The sequence below is a fragment of the Nicotiana tabacum genome, chromosome 8, assembly GCF_000715075.1.
Source record: "Nicotiana tabacum cultivar K326 chromosome 8, ASM71507v2, whole genome shotgun sequence".
Classification (NCBI taxonomy): domain Eukaryota; kingdom Viridiplantae; phylum Streptophyta; class Magnoliopsida; order Solanales; family Solanaceae; genus Nicotiana; species Nicotiana tabacum.
The window spans coordinates 8,571,397-8,594,531 of record NC_134087.1 but is presented as its reverse complement, the minus strand read 5'-3'; the positions used below and the strand labels follow the sequence as shown (position 1 = coordinate 8,594,531).

Here is a 23,135-nt window from a genome sequence, read left to right as displayed (position 1 = left end):
TTTCCAAGAATTACAGCAATTATAAATAGGGGAGCGCATTGGTTATTTTTTTTCTTTTTTTCTTTTTCGATTTTTTGGTTTGATTTCTGAATTTAAAAGATTTGGTTTTGGGTTTTAAAATAAAACTCGAGAATTCAAAAAAAAAACTGAATTATTTAATATATATGCAACAAATGAATTTGTAAAATCTGAGAAAGACTTGCATGAATATTCTATTATTACGGATATTCAAGAATTAATACATGAAATTTTAGTTAATTAAAAAAAATTATATTGAAAAGTAATCCATACGGAGTTTTTCACGTTGTCGAGTAAAAAGGAGGGTTGTATAGGGTGACATATCAGTGAAGAAAAACTAGTCATTTTCATGATGAATTATTTAATATGTATAATTTTTACTTAACACTAGAAAACTCGATAATAAGAACTACAAAACTCCAACTCTATTACATACAATTTTTTTCATATCACATTATTATATCCAGTAAAACGCAAGCATATGTTGTATTTTTTCTGGAAGTACTTTAGCAGAATATTTGTTTCAGTTAAGAAAATATACTTGATGATTGTTACAAAATTGAACGTTATTAATGTCATATTTTACAATAAATAAATATTCATTTTAGAAAATAAAAGCCTTATACAATAATAATAATAATATAATAAAACTGGAATTGGTCTCGGCGCATGATTGGCGCCTCTTGCTAAAGTGCACTTGAGAACCATTTCCATGGCGAAGCGACGAAGACCACGGAAACAAGTAGGTACTGGAGCAGCAGCAGCTATACCGACTGAATCAACTAAGGAAGGAACTACTGAAAAAGAAACCCTCGTAAAAATCCAATTGGCTACTGAAGCAATGAACATGCGAGTAACAGCACCATCTGAGAATCAAATTGAGAAGGCAAAAATGGATGTGGCATCGGGATCTAAGAGCTTAGTAGGGACAGAGGATGTAATTGAGGTTCGAGCGCAGAAGGCACCGACATGGTCTGAATTAGGGGTGACAAAATGGTTAAAAGAAAACAGTTAACCATTCATATTATTCACTAAAAAATGGGTTGCATAATTAACTTTTTAAAAATGGGTCAAATATGGATACGAGCCACCAATTGGTCTAACTTTTACATTTGTAAAGCCTCAAATTGGGGATTCATCAAGTTAGGGACACTAAGAATTCTCCGAAAAGTGATAATATACAAGAAGTCATGGATAATATGGGTAACCCATATTATCCGCCGGTTAACCCGTTTTTTATCCATATTAAATATGAGTCAGGTCGGATAATTGATTCGTTTTTTTATTATTCGTTTTCGAACCCGAACCATATCCGACCCGACCCGTCTGTTTGCCACTCCTAATCTGGATTGTTCTCTGAGAATTGAGTTGCTGGAAATGGTATGCCCTTGTCCTTTATTCCCCCATCAATTATCGATGGGAAACCTATAGTAATGTTGGGAAGTACTAAAATTGAGAAGCAAACTGCGATTTGGAAGAATGCCCTGGTGCTTTATGTGCTTGGGGACACTCTGAATTTCACTTATATGAGTCGCTATATTGCCCGTAACTGGAACTCAGTGGCTACCCCTAATATTCTTGCATGATGGTGGTTTCTACATAGTTAAATTCAAGAGTATTCATGATAGGGATGAAATTCTATATTCTGGGTCTTACACAATAAATAACATGCCATTGATTTTAAAGGTATGGTCTCCAGATTTTGATTTCAAACAGGAACTTCCTCGAACAATGCCTCTATGGGTAAAGTTCCCTAACTTACTCTTGAAATGTTGGGGACCGAAGACACTTAGTAAAGTTGCAAGTCGATTAGGTAATCCACTCTTTGCGGGTGAATGTACCAAAAAGCAAATACGAGTGTCTTTTGCCGGAGTACTAATTGATATGGATATGACAAAATATTTGCCTTTAGAAATCAAACTAGTTGATAAATCAGGAAAAACATTTACACAAGATGTGATATATGAATGGAGACCTGTATTTTGCAAAACTTGTATGATGTATGAGCATACATGCAAAGGAGAAAATGTAAAGGAAAACTAGCAACATGCAAAAAAAAGGCAAGAGACTAAAGCGGCCCATAAAGGAGAAAGGAAGGAACCAATTAAACAGTGGGTAAGTAAGCTTTCACAGAAACATGAACCTACAGTATCCACAATTGTTCAAGTGCAGAAAGAACCTGAACAATAGCCATTGAGGGCTGTGCAGCCAGAGTTAAAGAAGACACCTGATAGGATACCTACTGTTGCAACTAGTTCTCAGCCAAGCACATCATGGGGACAAAGAGCTATGTCATATGCAGCCCTAGTGCAACATGGATCTCAGTCTAAGTTATGACTAGGACCTTCTATGAGAAGTACCAATTCTTTTACTCCATTGTCAGAAGGAAACTTAGATATTGAGGAAGCAGACACGCCTCCAGATGGGAGGAAGACACATATTTTACAATGAGATGACTTATATGGAATGTGAGGGGCATGAATAAACCCTTCAAACAAAGAGAGATGAGGAACTATTTGAATAAACATAGAATAACGTAGGATGAGATCTTAGAAACAAGGGTAAAAGAGGCTAAATTCAATAATAGTATTACTAGGATTGCTAAAGGATGGATTTTTGCTCATAATTATGCACAAGCTGTAAATGGTAGAATTTGGTTACTCTGGAAAGCAATTGAAGTTAATGTATTGATTTTGGAAACTCATACTCAGTATATTCATTATAAAGTTGCTGATAGGAGAACTGATTTTAGCTGCGTGATGACAGTGGTTTATGGAAAGAACTCTATAGAGGAGAGAATGAACTTGTGGGCTGGAATCCTGAACATTGGTGTTGGCATTACAGAACCTTGGTGTATATGTGGGGATTTTAATAGTCCTCTCCTTACTACAAATAGAATGGGAGATCAACCAGTCACGAATTATGAGACGAGGAAATTCCAATACGTCCTGGACTCACTCAACTTAATAAATATGAAAGCCACAGGTAGATTTTATACATGGACAAATGGTCATGTATGGAGTAGAATTGATAGAGCTTTGTGCAATGCTCCTTGGGTCATGGATTGGGACTTTCACTGCTCAGCTTAGAGAGAACTCTTTTTCAGATCACTCTCCTATCCACATTGATTTGGCAAAAGCTAGTAGGAGTAATAAGAGGCCATTCAGATTATTGAGTATTTTAGCTGATAATGATAAGTTTCTACAGCTAGTTGCTACTGTATGAGAGCAAGATATTTGTGGTACTTATATGTTCAAAGTTTGGTACAAGCTAAAGCTATGTAAAGATCCTCTGAAAAACTTAATGGAAGTTGAGGTGGGAAGTGTGGACAGAAGGGTTAATGAAGCTAGGGAAAAGGTGCAAGTTGTCCAGACACAACTTACCATGAATATTGACACTGGTCTAATGGAAAGAGAAAAAGAAGTTTTGGCTGATCTTCATAAATGGTCTGATATACAAGAAAGGATCTTGAAACAAAAATCAAAGGCTCATTGGATTAATGCTGGAGATGGAAACAACAAATATTTTTTGCATGTATGAAAGCTAGAGCAAGTTCTAATAATATTTCTATACTCAAGGATGCTACTGGTAGAATGCTGCAGAAACATGCTAATATTGAGGAAGAAATTCTTCAATTCTATAAAGGTCTTTTAGGCTCTAATGCCGATATACTATCTTGTATTGATCTAAGTATAATGAGACATGGTCCTTGCCTTTCAGTGCATCAACAAAGGAGTATGTGCGTAGAGGTTACTCATGAGGAAATTAAAAGTGCTCTATTTGCTATTGATGATAATAAGGCTCCAGGGATTGATGGTTTCAATGGGTTATTCTTTAAAAGAAGTTGGGACATTGTTAAAGGCGATGTATGTAAAGCCGTACAAGAATTCTTCACTGAGAACAAGTTACTTAGGGTTGTGAATAATACTATGATTACACTGGTTCCAAAGTCTACTCATCCTGAAACAATAAGAGATTTTAGACCATAGCTTGTTGCTCTACTTTGTACAAGATAATATCTAAAGTGATCTCAGGCATACTTAAAGGAGTGCTTGATGGAATTGTGGGACATAGACAATCAACATTCATTCCTGGAAGAATTATTTCAGATAATATTGTTCTAAGCCACGAGCTAGTGAAGGGATATACCAGAAGCCATATCTCTCCGAGGTTCATGATCAAAGTGGACTTACAAAAGGCCTATGATTCAGTAGAGTGATATTTTATTGAACAAATATTACAAGAGTTGGGTTTTCCTATGAAAATGATCACATGGATCATGACATATACAAACACAATCAACTATACATTCTTGATTAATGGAGGACTGTCTAATACAATAAAAGCCAAGAAAGGACTCAGACAAGGTAACCCGATGTCTATATATATTTTTGTTCTACTTATAGAATTTTAGAATAGGTGTTTGGGAACTTTAAAAGATGAACCTGAATTTAATTTTCACCCTAGATGCCAAAAATTAAGGATTACTCATCTTTTCTTCGCAGATGATTTGCTAATATTTGCTCGGGGTGATACTAAATCTGTGCAGCTTCTAAAAGATAGGTTTGACTTATTTTCGGAGGCTTTGGAACTGAAAGCTAATATAAGCAAAAGCCAGGTTTACTGTGGTGGAGCAGATGAGGGTACCAAAGAAAGCATACTAAATTTGTTGGGATATGAATTTGGGAAGCTGCCTTTTAAGTATCTTGGATTCCTTTGTCAACAAAGAGACTGACAATCGTCTAGTGTAAACTCTTGGTAGATAAGATAACATCCAAAATTACTTCATGGATGGCCAAATGGTTGTCATATGCTAGGAGATTGCAATTGATTATAGTTGTATTATTTGACATCCAAGCATATTGGTCTCAACTATTTCTGCTTTTATAAAAGGTTATCAAATTAATTGAAGCAACTTGTAGAATCTATTTGTGGACAGGTCAGGCTACCATATCCAAGAGGACCTTAGTTGCATGGGAGAAGGTCTGTTTACCCAGAGGAGCAGGGGGACTTAATGTTCTTAATTTGAAAATATGGAATCAAGCTGCTGTGTGTAGACTTCTATGGGCTTTGATTCAGAATAAAAAGAAGTTATGGATTACCCCATCCAACCACGAGTCCAACCATACAAATTTTACCAAAATCCGACAATAATTCGGCCTCCAAATCATCAAATTTTATTTTCAAATCCCTAGGCCCAAATTCTCAATTTACACATCAAAAACATATAATCTAGTTGGATTATTCGATGATAATTCAATATTATTGACTAAAAATGATCACAAGGGACTTATCTCAAGAATTCCCGTGATCTCTCGCTCAAAATTGCCCAAAATCCGAGTTTGAAACTCAAACAAATGAGAGAAAAATGGACTGCTCGCCCTTTAACTGCCCAGAATTTTCGGGGGTACTGTTCATGGGACAAGCTGCTATAAAAAAATTCAACAGCTGTCCAAATGTACTATTTAAGCTGATATAAAAAAAATCCAGCAGCTGTCCAAAATAATTTCAGCAGCTTTTCTTCAGTCTGAATCAATCCGTTAACCTTCCGAAATCCACCCGAGTCCCTCGGAACCTCAACAAAATACATCAACCAGTCCTAAATCATAATACGAACTTAGTCGAAACTTCAAATCGTATCAAATAATGCTAAAACTGTGAATCACACCCCAATTCAAGCCTAATGAAACTAGGAGCGTCCAACTTCTATATTCAATGCAAAAACCTACCAAATCAAGTCCGATTGACTTTAAATTTTGCACACAAGTCATAAATGACATAACGAAGCTGTGAAAACTTTCAAAACTGGATTCCAACCCCGATATAAAAAATTCAACCCTCGGTCAAACTTTTCAAAAATCTTCTATTTTCTAATTTTTGCCAAAATGCGCCGAATTATCCTACAGACTTCCAAATCCAAATCTAAGCATGCGCCTAAGTTCGAAATTACCATACGAAGCTATTGGAATAATCAAAATTCTATTCCGGATTCATTTGTTCAAAAGTCAAATCTCCGATCAAATTTAAGAAATCTTTAGCTTTAGATTTCTAGATTCCGTTAAATGGTGATAATTTGATCTAGGGACCTCCGAATTCGATTTCAGGCATATAAACAAGTCCCAAATCACGATACGGAACTACTGGAATGGTCAAAACTTGGATCCGGGTTCGTTTGCTCAAAATGTTGACCGAAGTTAACTCAGTTGAGTTTTAAAGGTCTAATTCATAATTAAACCATTTTTCACTTAAAAACCTTCCAGAAAATTATACGGGCTGCACACGCAAGTCGAGGAATTATTGATACCGCTTTTCAAGGTCTTAAAATATCGAGATGATTATTTAATTTAAATATGACATTTTGGGTCATAACATTCTCCATCTCTAAAACAAACGTTCGTCCTCGAACGTACTAAGAATTATTCCCAGGTTACGAAATTGATGATTTTAGTTTTACACAAATATTCGCGATTGATCCCATAGTATCGCATTCGACATAAGTCCAACAACACCATTTAATTGAGATTATTTCCTTTATCCATATTTGTAAACTTTAAGGCCAAATTTCTTACACTCCAATCATTTCCAGAAAGGTCCGATTTTTACATCAAAACACGATATTAGTCTCGACTGGCTATAGCAACTCGTGCCTACTCACCCATCAAATACGGGGTATTATATTCTCCCCCACTTAGGGTCATTCGTCCTCAAATGAGAAGTAGAGCATGTCCTTAAACACATAATGTAACTTATCTCTTTCTTTGCACATCTCAATATCTCAAAATTTTCTAACTCCCAAATTTTTCAAAAATTTCGACAGAGTCTCCCCTGTAATTGAGCCTATCCACCTGCCAGAGTAACATCATAAGAACTCCTAACAACATGTCCACTCCCCAACAAAGCACCACAAAGTATATATTAATAACACTAATCTCCGCATTACAAGCACAACATTATCACAATGATATCTTGACATAAAACGCATCATATGTATGACCATAACCACATCTCTGGTCTTAATAGTTATTCATAATAGATTACAACATCGCCAATTAACCTCATGTTAATAAAATCTCGTTTCAAACCTCCAGTTTACTAACAACAAGGCATGAAGATCTCATAATTACTTACCCGAATTAACGAGTAACAATTTACATCCTCCGGGCACTCACCTCGTAGTATAAAACTCAATAATTACAATACAAATCTGGCAAATTATGCACAAAGATATTCATATAAGGTTTTTCTTCAAATAAGTCTAATAGGCATGCCACCCTATAAGTACTATAATACAAATTTTAATTTCACAAAGGGAGCATTTAAACACATATTTTTTTTTCTTTCACCACAAGGACCTCATCCTTATATTACATCTACCGCAGCTTGTAGCCCGATTTAAATATTTCACATTATATAAAACACGAGGATCTCGTCCTCACTCTGTACCACAAGTAATATGCACATCGTGACAAATTGGAACATTCCATTTTCTTCTTTTGAATAATTTTCCGTTTAAAAATATTACAACACATAATGATAGACATAACTATCTCCATCGAATCTCCCAACAGGAGTATTCACATAAGCAGATTTCAGAATTACGAAGCTCGCTCATAAGTGGAGCACAATAGGAGGACTTGCCTCGATACTCAGAACCGAATCAAGTTAACAAAATTGTTACTTTATAATAATTCGAGACCGTACTTGTAACGACATCATCTGGTGTTGCGACCTCAGCCATACCATAGAAAATACATCAACGGCTCGCTCTCCACCTCTAGGAGTCTCACCTCCACCTCTAACATCCTGACCCCTACCTCTGGTTGGTAATGTAAGTGGAGTAGTAACTATAATGGGGCACGTAGACTGAGTGCTTTTACAAAATATATTTCTCCCAAGTCTAGGACAATTTTCCCATGATGTGCCTAGTACTACCACATTCATAATAATCCCTTTGAGGGTTCGGTTGCTCATACTAAGTCTATACTAGATAACTGGAATAACCAGTATACGAACCTCGTGGCGGTGGTGCATTAAAAGAACTTTCTGGAGCACCCCGAGTAATCAAATATATTGACTGGGCTGGCCAGCTGCCCGAGCCCCTGTCATAATGATTTGTAGTTGTAGAGTAGAATCCGCTGAATCCTTTAAAACCTTGAGACATCTTGGTCTTCTTAGCTTCCTCTTTTCCTCATCCACAACACATTCTAACATTTTGGCAATTTCTACCACTAGACGAAATGAAGCATAAACCTGTAGCTTCCCGAGTTTTACTAAATTTCAAGATCATAATTGAGTCCTTTAATGAGTCTGTGGACTCGCTCTCTAGCTTAAGAACCAAAGTAGGAGTATGACGGCTAACTTATTGAACCTAATGACATATTCTAACACTATTATGGTGATCTGACACAACCGTTCAGACCACATATACCACATATTACAGAGAATCTGGGAGACAAACTCCTTTAAAAACATTACTGAGAACTGAGCCGAGTAGGTAGTGTTGCATTGGCTAGTCTGCCCTCTTCATAGGCTTGCCACAAACACCGACGGTTAATTTCTTCTTTTGCTATGTTGACTCAACACTGCTGAGCTAACCTATTTATTCATGTACTCTTCGATTCTTTTTTGGGGTAACTTTTTCCCCTAATTATGCACAATAATCACAAAAATATAGCTCCATCAAGATAAATCTTAGCATGAACTACATAGTCCTGAAGATCGTCAACCATTGTACTTTCTCTGAAATATCTCAAAATCTGAAATCTTGACTTCCACACTGAGCAAACCTTCTGTAAATGTAAAATTGTTTTTTTTCTAACTCCTTTGAAACTGAAGTATTGGATTATTAAGGAGGCAGACATACCGCAAGTCCTAACTTTATCCCTTGCATGTATCAGGCCTTAAATATGTGTAAATTATTGGGGAGCCTTTCAGTACCATATATATATATATACATTTCAAGTCAAGACTGATATAACATATGACCATTCGATCCATTCATTGATAGTAGACCCCCATTTGGCGCGAAGTCATGGGTCACAACGTCCAATAATCCACAATGTTGACCTTTGTAACTCATATAAATCAACCAAACGCCAAGGTCCATTGCACCCCTACATGATTCACTGGGTGATATTCTCAATGCGTCCGCATCTTCAAACAGAACCATAACGAGTCTAGTAAATACATAATTTTTCCACCACCTCTTGGCGGAACCCATCATCTGAAACACAGTAAAATCAACCCCCATTGCTTTCAACTATTCCCATGTTCTACGATACTTCATAGTAGCGGTTGAGAAAATCATATGGGCCCTCAGAAGGTGTACCACTGAAATGGACTGGAAATAGCTTGGTAAACTTGTCCAATCTCAGCAAAGCCTCAAAATACAAGGTAGGTCTGTCATCGGCCCGTGCCACAATAACCGGTTGAGCTGCCCTAACTGGATGAGATTAAGCTAAATCCTTCATAAGCTAATGCAACACAACCCATCTAATTCCTCAAACCATTTGCAAATATCGCATTCACCCTCGTAACAGTCAAGCCCACTCTTATAAGCAATCCAAACTCAAATTGCAACACGTATATTTCACTGGTAAGAGAGGACTTCCAACCAACAACATAAGGATCACATAAACTTCAGAACATCCCGCAGGAGATAATCCACTTGCTTAGCCTCAAACTGGTATCTCTCTATACTCTTCTATAATCATAACTATTACACAATCACTTAACCCGACTCTGAGTCTGGACTCATAACACCACATGAAGATTTACTCCGCTCCACTACTAAACTACACGAGAGGTCTTTCAACACACCCATAGCTCGAGGCCATATGCCAACTTAAGACAGAAGTCAAACACCTAATAATCCTTACTACATCCTCAGCAAACTCCTCCCATAACATTTGAACAATTTGAACATATCTCGTAATCAAATCATACTCACCCCTAGTCATCCAGTCACAAATCCCACAAGTAAGGACACAAACGGACATATAAGTCCCAAATGCACGTGCTCACATAATCGAAATCTCAGTACTCAAGCCATAGACAAAACCCGACCTCACATTCTCCAGAATGGTCCAACATCACACACAGAAATAACATCTTGCACCTCATCCAAGGAATCACAAGCTGTCGATGCACATCACATACCGATCGCTCATGTGCGCACATGAATGCGTGAAAGAAATTCAAAGAGTTACGCTTCAAGATGAATCAATGTCACACGATGAGAATTCAAGAATGTGAAATTTTTTCCTAAAGGTTCTACAGCCTCTCGAAGATAAGTACATACGTCTCTGTACCGATCTGCAAGACTCTATAAACCCGCTCATAACTCGTGAGACCTATGTAACCTAGTGCTCTGTATGATGACCCAAGAGGTTATCACTTATTTTTTTTTAAATGAATTCTACATTCTGAGGTATTAAAAACCTATTTTAACATCACCTTGATTTGCGTGCGCAGTTTGGGCGCGTTGCCGGAAAGATAAATTTTGACTATAAAATGAATTAATTTGACTTCGGTCAATGTTTTGGGTAAACAGACCAAAACCTGTGATTTGACAGTCCTGGAGGGTCCGTAGAAAAATATAGGACTTTGGCGTATGCCCGAAATCGAATTTCGAAGTCCCAAGCCCGAGAAATAAATTTTTAAAGAAAATTATTTCCTCAAATTGTTTAAAAGATTTGGAAATGAATTTGATCAAAACATGTTGGTATCGGGCCCGTATTTTGATTCCGGCGCCCGGTACAAGTCTTACATGTGGTTTAAGATAATTTTGTGAAGTTTGGTACGAAACGGAATCCATTTGACGTGATTCGGACCTTAATTGCAAAATTTGATGTTTTAAGAAGTTTGAAATAATTAATTGATTTTGAGGGTTAATTCGATGTTAATGATGTTATTTTTTTGATTTGATCACACGGATAAGTTCCTATGGTGTTTTTGAGTTAGTACGTGTGTTTGGTTTTGAGCCCCGAGGGCTCGGGTGTGTTTCAGATGTGTTTTGGAAGGTTTTTGGAACTCAAAAAGTTTTTTTTTAGACTTTTTAAAAAAACTTCATTCTTGAATTCCATGAGAAGTTATACACTATCACGAAATTGGAACTGAGAAAATATTTTTCTCTTTTAACATGAGTACCACCAATAAAAATAACAGAAAAAATAAAAGATGGACCATAATCTTACCAATGGAGATACTCCCTCAGATTTGGGTTGCTCGGGGTTGGAGCATCTGGATCCACCATAACCTTCCAAAAAATGGATAAAGGATTTCACGTATCTTGAAACCAATGCCAAATTTAGAAAATAATTTAACTTTTATATATTGATATATCATGTAAAATTTTTTATATTAGTGTAATGTGACATGCTATAACATGTAACATTTTATATTTTTCAAGTTATTAATCTCATCTTTATTTTATGCATGCACGGATGGTTATCTATAAATATATTTTACATGAATTGATAGTGTAAAATACTTTGACTTTCTGCATATACTCCATTAAGTAATCTCATTTTAAAAGGGGGGAAACCAAAACACCGTTATATTGTTTATCAAAATAATATTACTCCTTATGTCCCAATTTTTGTGGGGTTGCTACGAAGTTTAAGAAAAAAATAAAGATTTTTAAAAAGTTATGGTCTAAAACAAACAATATAGACATTTGTGTAGTTGAAAATTAATTCATTAAGGGTAAAGCAGGAGGTTTAAAGTTAGATTACTTATAAATAAGAAAGTATGATATTTTTTTGGGACAAACTAAAAATAAAAGTAGCCCGCAGTCGGTACTCTGGCGCCACCCCTGAATTCGGAGAAGGGTCGTACCCCAAGGAGTATTTACCCTGGCATAAGGATCAGCGGCTAATTTTATGGCTCAAACTCATAATCCATACAGATTATATGAAGACAAATTTACCGTTATTCTAAAACTCTCGAAAAAAAAAGAAAAAAGCTTTACCAGAGTGTAAAAAGTGCGAAAATCATCTCCTGCAATGTCAACCCTAGGTTGGTTGACAATTTGTGAAGGCCTCAATCCACAGCCATTGTAGACCTGCACATTATTATTGTAAACCACATCAAAGTCTACAGACTTTGTAAATGGATCCAATACATCTCCTATTACACCAGATACTACTAAAGGATTTGCTCTTAACATTTTGATGGTGTGGAAATTTTTACAAACTTAGCTCAATTTTTTTTCTTACATGAGCCAATATTGTTCATGAGTCATGACTATAGGAGGAGCTAGCTATTGCTATTTATATACGCTATGTCTTTCCTTACAATCACAAGAATCTAAACTTTTTGAAGCTTTTCTCTAATGGAAAAACCATATTAACATGTCGGCTTGTGTAGCTTTGTTTGACTACAAATTATAAGAAAATAAACAGACCCTTTAGCCATGCATGGATTATTGTAATAACGGCCTCGTGAAAGAAGAATTAACTTAAATAGTCGGTGGAGGTATAATATATATAGTTCATACACAATATGTATATAATCATATATAACCATATATAATGTGTGTATACCGGCTAAAAAAGTAAATAATAAACCCGGCCGGCTATTTGTATAAAGATCCCCTAATTAGGATGACACTCATCCAATAAAAAAGTTAAAATAGCACGGGCTAGCCAGTTTTCGGACTGGTCATTCAAAAATAGCTAGCGTTTGCAAATTCATTGAAAAATAACCACTATTTTGCTGTAATAGGGGGTCTGGCATAATATAATGGAGATCGGTGCACCTGTATATGAATTTCCAGCATATTATGCTGGAACTCCAACACGCGGAAAGTTCCAGCATAATAAACTGGAGATTGGAGCACCTGCGTATGAACTTCCAGCATTTTATACTAGACCGGTATATTATACTGGGACTTTAGTATATTATGCTGGAGTTCCAGTATGCTTATTCTAGAACTCCATTGTAATATACTGGAGTTCCAGTATACTTATGCTGGAACTCCAGTATATTATGCTGGAGTATTTTCTGGATTTTGAACAGTGTTTTAGTTCAGATTTATCATTACATGAAAATTGGCCAAATTTTGATTACTTTTGAAACTGTGACTATTTTTGATTGACCACTTGTAAATCGTAAAAATTGCATGGGGCGCCCTATTTGATCGCCCCATTTAACCTCTACCCATTTTTTAAAAAAGGTTTTACTTGTACCCACTTTTTAAACAACTTCACCCCCATTTCTCCTCCTCCTTCTCCTCCTCAAAGTTTTATCTTTTCTTTTTCCAGAAGTAAAGTTCATCCCTATCTGCTTCTTCTGATTTCTCCTTTCAATCATTTTTTCCTTTTCGCCGACACCCTCAACTGTAAAGGTTCTATCTTGGTTTTGCAACTTGAATCTTATGCACAATTTTTATGTGAAAATGGGACAAGAGAAATTAATTATTAATTTTATATTGTGGTTTGGTGAATTGGGTCTGACGGAAATTGGAGATTTCAGTTGTCGATTGGATTAGTAATGTGTTGATGTTTCTTGGTTCCTGTTAATGTTGCTTTAAGTTACTTCGTATGGGTACAACATGCCCCCTAGAGCTCTAGAGCTGAAGTTCGCCAGTTACAAAACAAAAACTTCAGCTCTAGAGCTGAAGTTCACCAGTTACAAAAACAAAAATTTTCGCCAGTTACAAAACAAGAACTTCAGCTCGCTAGTTACAAAAACAAAAACTTTTGCTCTAGAGCTGAAGTTCACCAGTTACAAAAACAAAAACTTCAGCTCTAGAGCTGAAGTTCATTAGTTACCAAAACAAAAACTTCAGCATTTACAAACAAAAACTTCAGCAAATAGAGAACAAAACTTCATCTACTATGCTTAAGTTCAGCAATTACAAACAAAAATTTCCGCACACTTGCTACTTCACTCCCGTCTACTAGAATGCTGAAGTTTTGTGTGATTATCTTTGCTACTTCAGCCCCGTATGCTGAAATTACACGAAAAAGTGGGTACGCTTACAATATTTTTTTGCAAAATGGGGCACAAGTTAAAACGTGGTCCAAAAACGAGTATAGATGCAAATGCCCTTATAAATCTAATTATTTTTGAATTTCTCCCAATAAAAAACTCACCCTGCTGTTTACCGGTATTTACGCTAAGTTACTGAATGATAAACATGTGTATCTCATTCGGATTTTATTGTTTAACCATGATTTTACTTTTAATAATCGCGTTGGGTCCTCGTCCAACTTGTTTCCTTCCCTTCTTCCTCTTGAGTTTGTCAAGTCACCTTCATTTTCTTCTCTGCGTTTTACTTTTACTAATTGTTCGAAATTTTGTTAAATAGGAGGATCACTATAACTATATAACGCCCCTCGAAACCAAAAACAAAGATGATTTATGTGATCATAGTACTATAAATGTGATTATGATCCGAGCTCCGAAGAAATGTGTGATTATCTTTTCTTAAAGCTAAGTTGTATGAGAGCATATTTTTATTTACGTAATTATATTTTAAACAGATGTGATTATGATTCGAGCGTTGTTAGAAAAAACGACATCTACATCTAGGCCTCTCTTAACCTATTGTATGTTTGGGGTCTGAGAGCTGATGAATGAGCAAATTACACTATTAATCATCGGGCATCCCTTTTTCATATCAGTTTGTTTAGTAAATAATTCTCTCTCTTTCTTTTTTTTTTCTTTTTTTTTTATTTTTTGCAATTGATGAACCTTTTAGACTGCGATCTAAATATTCTTTTTGAACAAAATAAAAATCTTATGAAAAAACGTTAGATCACTCATATTTTATAAGCAAACTGAAATGATGTGAACAAACATAAATAAAAATCTAATGTTCTCCGAAAGGAATAATTTTCCAAGAGCTATAAATATTTTCACTGACTTTTTATAGAGTCAAAATCTATAAAGTAAATTAGCAAAACGAAAGATTCATAGAAAATGATGGCTTGGCTAACTTATTGGGTTTGCTTGGCCCAAAGTAGTTTAGAATAGCAAAAGATATACTTGTTTTTTCTACGATATTTTTAAAGTTAAAACTTGATAAAGGATGCCTATGTCTTCTTATAACCACATATGATATTCTATGAATCTTTTGAATAATATAGATGGAAAAAAGATGTCCACGTGTCATCTTTATCACCACAAATGCCTAAAAGACCTTTAGATTCCAAGGGATAAGAGTCATAGTCAAAATGTTTTCTTTATTTATTGGGGCTTTTAAATAATGAAGCCAAAAATTGTGAGAGGAAAAGGAAAAAAAATCACTTCTATTATTAGGGGTCTCAATGGTTCGGTTCGGACAGATATTTTATAAATTTTGTACCATATCAATTTTTCAGTTATCCTATTATATATAACTAAAATTGAATTTTTCGAAACCGTCCCAATCATATTGGTTTCTCTTCGGTATCGGTACGGTTCGATTGATTTTCGGTATTTTTTTATATGTCATGTAAAATTCACTAGTAGAAGTAGAATGGAATGACATACATACTTTTATAGGACTTAGCAAAACTCTCTAGACATTTTTATATTTTAAAGGGTGATGAATTAAGAAAATGTGAAAGATGACTATAGTATAGATCCATCAACTACTCTACAACGATGTAAAAGAAATTAAACAAATAAATATAATGAAAATATAAATCACTCGCGTGGAAAGATATTAACCAAGCTGGGACTGAGACTCAAGAATAAAGTCTATAGAAGATTAAATATTCAAAAAGATAAATCCAAATCATACAAAAGAAAACATAATCAATACACTATAGTTTGCTACTCATAATCGATACAAATACCTTATGTCTTGCTAGTGAATATGCTGAAAATAATTTAGTTTCAATGAGAGTAGCATAATAGGTTTGGGAATTATGATTTTAATTTTATTACTTTTTTGCCTGTAATTGTTTTCATAATTCTAAGACACAAGGAAAATTTAATATTTTATTATTTTTTAACTTAATATATAAATATATTTTTCACAAGTAAATTTATTCGGTACGGTTCAGTATTTTTCGGTTTATTTTCATAAAATAAAAAATCCTAACCTAATTATCGGTATGGTTAGAGATTTATATAAAAACCTACGATTTTATTAAAAGAAATCTAAAAATCGGTTCGGTACGGTACGGTTCGGTCGGTTTAATCGGTTTTTAAATATTCATTGACACCCTTATCTATTATTCCAGCAAATTAGGAGTTATGGATTCCAAGCTATCTATATCTAATCTATCTATATCTATTTATATACTATATTAAAAGCACGAAGACCCTTAGTGAAATGTCGTTCGCCTATTTTATCCTCTAAAAATATTTTACAATGGACAAAATCGTAATTTAAATTAACTTCCTAATATTTAGGATTTTCAAATCCACTTCAATTAATACTTACCTTAAATATTTAGCACTACATTATATAATAAATTCTTTAATTTAGGTTTTCTTTCTTCGTTAAGGCAATATAACAAATCTTTTAAGGCTTCAAATCTACACGAAGTTAGAAAGCCACAAAACCTAAGGCTACTAAATCTTGCCATCGTTGATACGAATTTATACTACAAAAGTGTACTTGTTTAATTATTATTATTATTTAAATATCATTGATGATTCGTTTAGGAGCATGCCCCAAAAACTAGACATGAAGTACAATACACGAAGCAATTCGATTGCTCATTTAAACTATTATTGATATAGTAATCTCACAATTGATATGTAACTTTATATTCAATGCGCGTGCTCAAAAACTACAAAATTGTAAAAGTATACTTATTTGCCAATTTTCTCCGGAACAATGAGCCAAGAATATTCAAAGCATGTATGAGCATACGGAGAACGATCAAATTACATTTTTACTGCATGCAATTTTTTTTTTTTTAAAAAAAGTTAGGATATATTATGAACCAAATATATGAATAAAGTATATGGCTACATGACTGACTGCGCCGACACGATAATAAAAATTGATATACCTAAAATACACTATGAAGTTGAAAGATATCATAATGATCTCAAGTCTAATCGATAAACGAAATATTATTTTTAATGATAAAAGAAATGAGCTTACTGTAACCGAAGTAAAAAATTTAAAAAAATCATTTATATGAAAGAATTGTTCTAACTTCTTATAGAGGTTTACACGGCGATCATTATCCTTATTTATCTAAGACCGCAAGTTATCAAATTGTTTGACTTCAGAACTGAATAGAAACAGTTAAAACAAAAATATAACACAAACACATGTTTCAAATAATTAATTATGCTATTTTTAAAAAGTTTTTTCTTATTTATATAGGGAACATATACAAGGGTACACGCGCAATGCGCGTACACTAAGACTAGTTATTATAAAATCACGAATATTTTACGCTAAATATTGAACGATAAAAATATCCCTAAAATATTAGTCGACTTTTATGTTCTTCAAAAGTTAAAATATTGATTCAAAATGCTGAATAAATATTGGATATAATTGTACATTGAGAACATCTTTCTAACATAAATTTGTATTGAATTCTAATACTAACCTAAGTGTCCTACCAATATGTTGAACGTCAGTTTTAATTTGTTCTGATTGTCATGACTAAATCAGTTGCTTTGGTTAGGTTTTCCAAGAACAACTGTGAAGCTAGGTCTTCTATATCTTGCATGTCGTCTCTCGAACTTGCTTTTCTTTTCAGGTGTTAACTAATTTAATTATTTATTTGTTAATTATCCCAACAGCGTCATGATCTTAGAGCCTAAAGGCAAGGTGTATCTTTTTTTTCCTCCTACTTTTTAAATGTTATTGGATGGAACTCTGTGACTAGTTGTACAACTCTCCAAAAATCATTATTCATTCTGCTATGGTCTACTTAGTTATAACCTCAAGTAATATCTTACTTACACTTATATTCTTTTGAAGAACCAAACACAAAATGATTTTGTGTAAAAAGATGTATTTTATTTATATTCATACTACTTTTTGGTTTGGAAGAGTTGTTTCTTTTTTCTATCTCGACTTGTTTAAAGTAATTAGTGATATTTTGAATTTAAACTGGATATATATCATGACACAATTATGTAGGTACATTGATGACGATCGATATGGACACGTTGAATTATTTCAGGATGAGCAAGTATATTTGTGGATGAGGCACGATAACACTGTCGTGTTCTTTCTAACTAAAAATTGTATGTTGAACCATTTCAAGCATGAGCAAATATAGCTGTGTAACTTTTTGTATAATTTGATCTTCTTTTTCACAATCAAACAAAGAATATTTGTTTGGTTAATTTGTAATTTGTATTATTTAATTTGAATTTGTGTCGTAAAGATTTTATCTAGAAACAACCTTTTGTAATAATTGACACAAGATTACATGCGACACATAAAAATAATGCCTTAAAAGCAGGGATGACTAAATGACTTCTATCTTATTTTCTCTATTATTATTATTGTATCTTAATCTTGAGATATTACTTCTACCTAAATAATGGTATAATAAAGTGATTTCATAATGTTTAGTTCCATTTTTATATATGAGGTTGAAAGTTTATTAATTTTTTGATGCATTTTGTATATTTGATACAAGATATTCGTGAAACGCACGAACATAGAGACTAATACTTACTATATTAAAAGCACGAAACCCATATCGAAATGTTGTTCGTCTTTTTTATCCTTTAAAATTAGATTTTACATTGGATAAAATTGTAATTTAATTATTGTCCTAATATTTCGGACTTTGAAATCAATTAAGATTTTACTTACTAAATCTTTCCTTATCTATATTATTTAGGAAGTCCTACTATTTATAACTTCAAAACCGATTAAAATTTAACCTTAAATAAATCCTTTTCGTACATCAATTCTTTCGTTATAACTTTTTAAATTTTCCCGTAGTTTCTGTCATCCTTTGAGATTTAAAAGATCTCAAATCATTCTATTCTAATTAGATAACTAAAAGAAATATATTATATTATACTTTTTTTGGTAAGATTATGACTTTGAATGAATAGAAACTTTCGTACCCGTAAATTTGTATTTCTCAACTCAACAATTTTCTTTAGTTTCTATTTCCTAACTAAAAAATTCGTTAGGATCTGTATTGGTAAATTTTTAGTGTTATGGGTACAAATTTTGTAGCAACTGATGCAAGATTTACGCACGAGAATATTTTACTCTTTAAAAATATATTACACATTAGGTAAACTTTTATTTAATTAAATTCTTAATATTTAATAATTTGAAGTTAACTAGAATTTTAGATATTAAGTCTTTTATGTATTCTAACATTTAATTAAGAATTTAAAATTGAATAAGCATTACTTATATAATAACTTTTTTTTTACTTGAATTGGCAAAGTAACTATAACCCTAATTCATACGCAAAGAAGCAAACTGAAAATTCAAATTCAATACACTATTATCAAGATCTAATGATCTGAATTGATATCATTACGAAAAGTGCCTCGTGAATAAATTGACCTCAACTTACTAATACCTCTGAAGATTTGGTAAAACTGTTGATTGAAATAAAAATACAAAGGTCGACATTGTTAAAGCAAGGATCTGGTCTCTGTTATGGTGCTATTACAATATATTTTCCGATAACTATTAGTTTAGTTTAGGCGTGTCAAGATTAATAAGAATACATCCAAGTTTTGTAAGAGTATTGAAGAATAAGAATCTACAACCATTGTAATAATACAATTTATTACAGCTCATGGATGTCGTTGATTGTTGAATTATTTGCATGGTGGTAGGAGAGTATAAGTACTAGCTCATGACGTTTTCGACATAGAATATAGATATATGTGAAAATTTACTAAAATTTTAATAAATATTTAATTTTGAACTCATAATTTTAAAAGTGTAATGAATTTAATAATAACAACCTTAAGGTTGCACCCTTCAAATTAAAATCCATTATAATTTAGTTTATATGGATGACTTTTGGCAATATACTTTGACAAGGTTCATGTACTCCAGGTTTACTGGTCAAGTCAAATAATAAGGCATCAAAGGACTTTCGTGGGGCAAGATTTCTTCCTTTATAAAATTAGCTAAATAGGATAGGTCAATTAATAACTCTTCACTTTTTCTTTTAATTTGTTTTTCTTACAGAGCATTTTTATTAATGTTTATGTTATTTCTTAAAGTTAGCATTCAATTATGAGGTACGCGCGTTGACTAGTACTATATTAAAAGCACGAAGCACTTAACGAAATATCGTTCATCGTTTTTTCCTCTTGGTTTTAAAACGACATTTTGTGTTCTGAGGTCTTAAAACCTCTTTTAGCATCACCTCGATTTGCGTGTGCATTCCGGACGTGTAGCCGGAAAGCCTATATGTGAAAATATGTGAAAAATAATAAGTTTTGGCTGTAAAATGAATTAATTTGACTTCGGTCAACGTTTTAGGTAAATGGACCCGGACCCGCGATTTGATAGTCCCGAAGGATCCATAGAAAAATATGGGACTTGGGCGTATGCCCGAAATCGAATTCCGAGGTCCCAAGCCCGAGAAATGAATTTTTAAAAAAAATTATTTTTTGAAATTTTTAAAGAAATTTGAAATAAAAATTTGCTTTGAACATGATGGTATCGGACCCGTATTTTGGTTCTAGCGCCCGATACAGGTCTTATATATGATTTAAGACGTTTCTGCGGAATTTGGTGAAAATGGATGTTGTTCGACATGATTCGGACCTAAATTACTATAATTGATGTTTTAAGAAGTTTGAGAAAATTATTTGATTTTGAGGTTTAATTCGTTGTTATTGAGGTTATTTTGGCGATTTGATCGCACGGATAAGTTCGTATGATGTTGTTGAGCTAGTATGTATGTTTGGTTAGGAGCCCCGAGGGCGTGTGTTTCGAAGGATTTGGACTTAGGAAAAATTGCAGGTTTTTGCTGTTCAGCGCCTAGGGATTTTACCCTGCGCGTTCGCGTGGTCCCACTCGCGAACGCGTAAGTCAAATATCCCAGGTGCCCAATTTCTTCTTTGCGAATGCGAAGCTGAGGGGGGAGACCTTTCGCGAACGCGTCCCTGCACTCGCGAACGCGTAAGGTCCTGGGGAGGGGTCACCAATTTGTTCATCGCGAACGCGGCCACTGGCCCGCGAACGTGTAGGCTTGAGGAGCCAAAGCTCCACGAACGCGAGCCTTATTCCGTGAAAGCGAAGGCCTAACCCATCGCGAACGTGATGGACCTGTCGCGAACACGATGAGTATTTTCATCGAGTGATTTTAAAAGACCAAAACATAACACTTACGGATTTTCATAAATTTTCATAAACCTCTTCTTCTCCAAAGCTCTTAGGCGATTTTTGAAGCATTTCTTCACCATAACCTCCTGGGTAAGTAATCTTTAACTTGTTTTCTTCCATTTTTATTAACATCCATTAGATTTCTAGGCTTAAATCAAGTGATTAAGGTTAGAAAATTAGGGATTTTGGGTAGAGGTAGGGATTTTTAATTATTTATGATTTAGACCTTGTTTTGGGGTCGTATTTGAAAATAAATTATATATTCGGGCTCGTGGGTGAATAGATGATCGGATTTTGGTCCGAACCTCGTGTTTTGACCAAGCGGGCCCGGGGTCGATTTTTGGATTTTGGGGAAGAATGATTAAAAAGCTATAATTAAATATTGGAATTGGATTGTTTAGCATTTATTGATGCTATTAAGTCGATTATGTATAGATACGATTGAGTCTGAGCCGAATTTGAAAAGGAAAGTGGTGTTTGGGGATTGAGTTGGCCGTGGAAGTTCGAGGTAAGTGTTTGGTCTAACCTTAGCTTGAGTGATTAAGAGTTGTGTCCTATTTGCTATTTGATTCTTGTTGAGTACGACGTATAGGCATGGTGATGAGTATCTATTAGTTGGTGTCAAGCATGCCCGTGAGTCTTACATTGTGATTTTCATGACTTCGTTGTATTATCCATGCTTTAGAGGTGAATTTTATTTGTTGTGAAAAGTTTGTGGAAGGAATTGTGACCTTTGAACATCGAGGAGCAATGTCTCAAGTTATATTTCGAATTGTCAAGTAAATGAGTTGATTGAACCATTTGGAGCATTACTCAAGTGGTAAAGTGAGTTGCGAAATAAAAGTGAAAGAAATAGAAAGAATTATTAAATTGTTCCCTTGCCGGAATATTGTTGCTTTGGTTATCTCCCTTGCTGGGATGTTGATATTATTGATGTTGGTCCCTTGTCGGGATTTAATTGTTTAATTGTTGTTCCCTTACCGAAATTTAAATTGTTTAATTATTGTTCCTTAGCCGGGATTCCAATTATGATCTTGTTTATTCCCTTGCCCCTTTGTTTGTGATTGTTGTTTGGGTGAGGAAGAGTGTTAAATCACGAAGGGTGATGCCGTGCATTATTTGTTATTGTGAGGAAAGAGTATAAAGCACGAAGGGTGATGCCGTGTCGCACGATGTAACATTTCGTGCCGATTTTATTGATTATATGGTGAGGAAAGAGAGTAAAAGCACGAAGGGTGATTCCATGCGCATCTTTATTATATGATTGTTTTGGTGAGGATGAGAGTAAAAGCACGAAGGGTGATGTCGTGCGCACTTTTATTATATAATTGCTTGTGTGAGGACGAGAGTAAAAGCACGAAGGGTGATGCCGTGCATTTGTTGATTTCTGATTCTTGTTGATATTCGAGTTACGTTGTTTCTTTCCTTACTTGATGCCTTTCTATTTGGAACTGTTATCTCCCCCACAACATGTTTCCCCCTCCCACATTGACTGATTATCTCTGTATTTCTTTTTCGCTGTATATATTTGAACTGCACATGTTTATTTGGTAGTCTGGTCCTAGTCTCGTTACTACTTTGCCGAGGTTAGGCTAGACACTTACCATCACATGGGGTCAGTTGTGCTGATACTACACTCTGCACTGTGTGCAGATTCCGGAGCAGCTTTTGGACAGTAGTTGGAGGCTTCCTTCAGTCTACCCGGAGACCCAAGGTAAACCTGCAGACGTTCGCATGCCCTGGCGTCTCCCTCTATCTCTATTTCCTGTTTCATTTTCCTTTTATTCAGAAACAATGTACTGTTATTTCTTCGGACCTTGTAGGTAGTAATCTTAGATAGTCTGTGACACTGTGATACCAGATTTTGGGTGGTTGA

The 23,135-nt window shown here is 34.5% G+C and overlaps 1 protein-coding gene across 1 annotated transcript; it reads left to right on the top strand.

The window, feature by feature from the left end:
* The first annotated feature begins 730 nt into the window (after positions 1-730).
* Positions 731-4,007, top strand: LOC142162960 (uncharacterized). The gene is made up of 5 exons (XM_075220191.1): positions 731-964; positions 2,559-2,849; positions 3,004-3,237; positions 3,289-3,552; positions 3,597-4,007. Exons 1-5 carry the CDS (start codon positions 731-733, stop codon positions 4,005-4,007), a joined length of 1,434 nt encoding a protein of 477 aa, XP_075076292.1.
* The last annotated feature ends 19,128 nt before the right edge of the window (positions 4,008-23,135 follow it).

Bases quoted from the DNA above. Each gene is read 5' to 3' on its own strand.
- LOC142162960 (XM_075220191.1), top strand. From the start codon at position 731: ATGGCGAAGCGACGAAGACCACGGAAACAAGTAGGTACTGGAGCAGCA. The intron at 965-2,558 runs GTTCGAGCGCAG...AGAATAACGTAG, and splicing joins GGACAGAGGATGTAATTGAG to GATGAGATCTTAGAAACAAG. The intron at 3,238-3,288 runs GTATGAGAGCAA...GTTTGGTACAAG, and splicing joins TTCTACAGCTAGTTGCTACT to CTAAAGCTATGTAAAGATCC.